Genomic DNA, 931 nt, shown 5'->3' with positions numbered 1-931 from the left:
GCATTTGCTTCTTTAATGATACATGAAAATAAAAACCCTACTGGATATTTCAGTGCAGCCTGTAAAGTGGAAATGAGCAGAACACCTTTAACATTTCTTCCCTATCATCAAGATGACATCATCATTACACACCTCTCTTCTTACAGGAAACCCTCACATTTGACGATGTGGCCGTGGACTTCACGTGGGAGGAGTGGCAGCTCCTGGCCCCTGCTCAGAAGGCCCTGTACAGGGATGTGATGCTGGAGAACTATAGCAACCTGGTGTCTGCCGGTGAGGATGGCTCCCTTGGGTCACTGACCAGGTCCCCAGTCAGTGGCCTTTCCTTTCCAGCTTCTGAGAACTCTGGAGCATCTGTGATGCTCGGTGTCCTCTCTGGCCCAAGAGAAGTGGGTGTATTCTCTCTTCTGCAAGAAAGGCCTTGACTCTGTAGGTTGTGAAATTGTTTTGGCCTCACATGTAGCATTCTGCCGTGTTCACAGACCCCAAGGCAAACTCACTGGGCCTAAATAGTCTGTCATTTCCCATGAACAGGTTTTCAAGCAAGCACACCAGAGGTAGTCTCCAAATTGGATCAAGGAGAACCATGGATGATGGATGATGAAACCCACTGTCAAACCCGTTCAGGTGAGTGAGAGACCAGCAGGGGGACAGGCTGTGGAAATGACCTTGTCAGAGAAGAGCCACAGCTGTGAGGGGGTTGGAGGATGGGTGAACAGTGCCTCCCTGCATTTCTCTCCCGGTATCAGAGAACTTTTCTTTGTAGGAGTTTCAGTTCAGTTCAGTCACTCAGTCGTGTCCGACTCTTTGTGACCCCATGGACGGCAGCACGCCAGGCCTCCCTCTCCATCACCAACTCCCGGAGTTCACTCAAACTCATGTCCATTGAGTTGGTGATGCCATCCAACCATCTCATCCTCTGTCATCCCCT

At 50.3% G+C, this 931-nt stretch overlaps 1 protein-coding gene across 1 annotated transcript; it reads left to right on the top strand.

Moving 5' to 3' along the window:
- Window positions 1-140: 140 nt before the first annotated feature.
- On the top strand, window positions 141-784 carry LOC104992312 (zinc finger protein 350-like; the record flags this gene model as incomplete). Its single annotated transcript, XM_010845197.1, has 2 exons — window positions 141-273; window positions 535-784. Coding segments are annotated over 2 exons (234 nt in total), but the record flags the coding sequence as incomplete, so codon positions are not given.
- Between the last annotated feature and the right edge of the window lie 147 nt (window positions 785-931).

The sequence above is a fragment of the Bison bison genome, unplaced genomic scaffold, assembly GCF_000754665.1.
Source record: "Bison bison bison isolate TAMUID 2011002044 unplaced genomic scaffold, Bison_UMD1.0 scf7180017487558, whole genome shotgun sequence".
Taxonomy (NCBI): domain Eukaryota; kingdom Metazoa; phylum Chordata; class Mammalia; order Artiodactyla; family Bovidae; genus Bison; species Bison bison.
The sequence above is the reverse complement of the archived record's forward strand: the minus strand, read 5'-3'. Positions and strand labels throughout refer to the sequence as shown.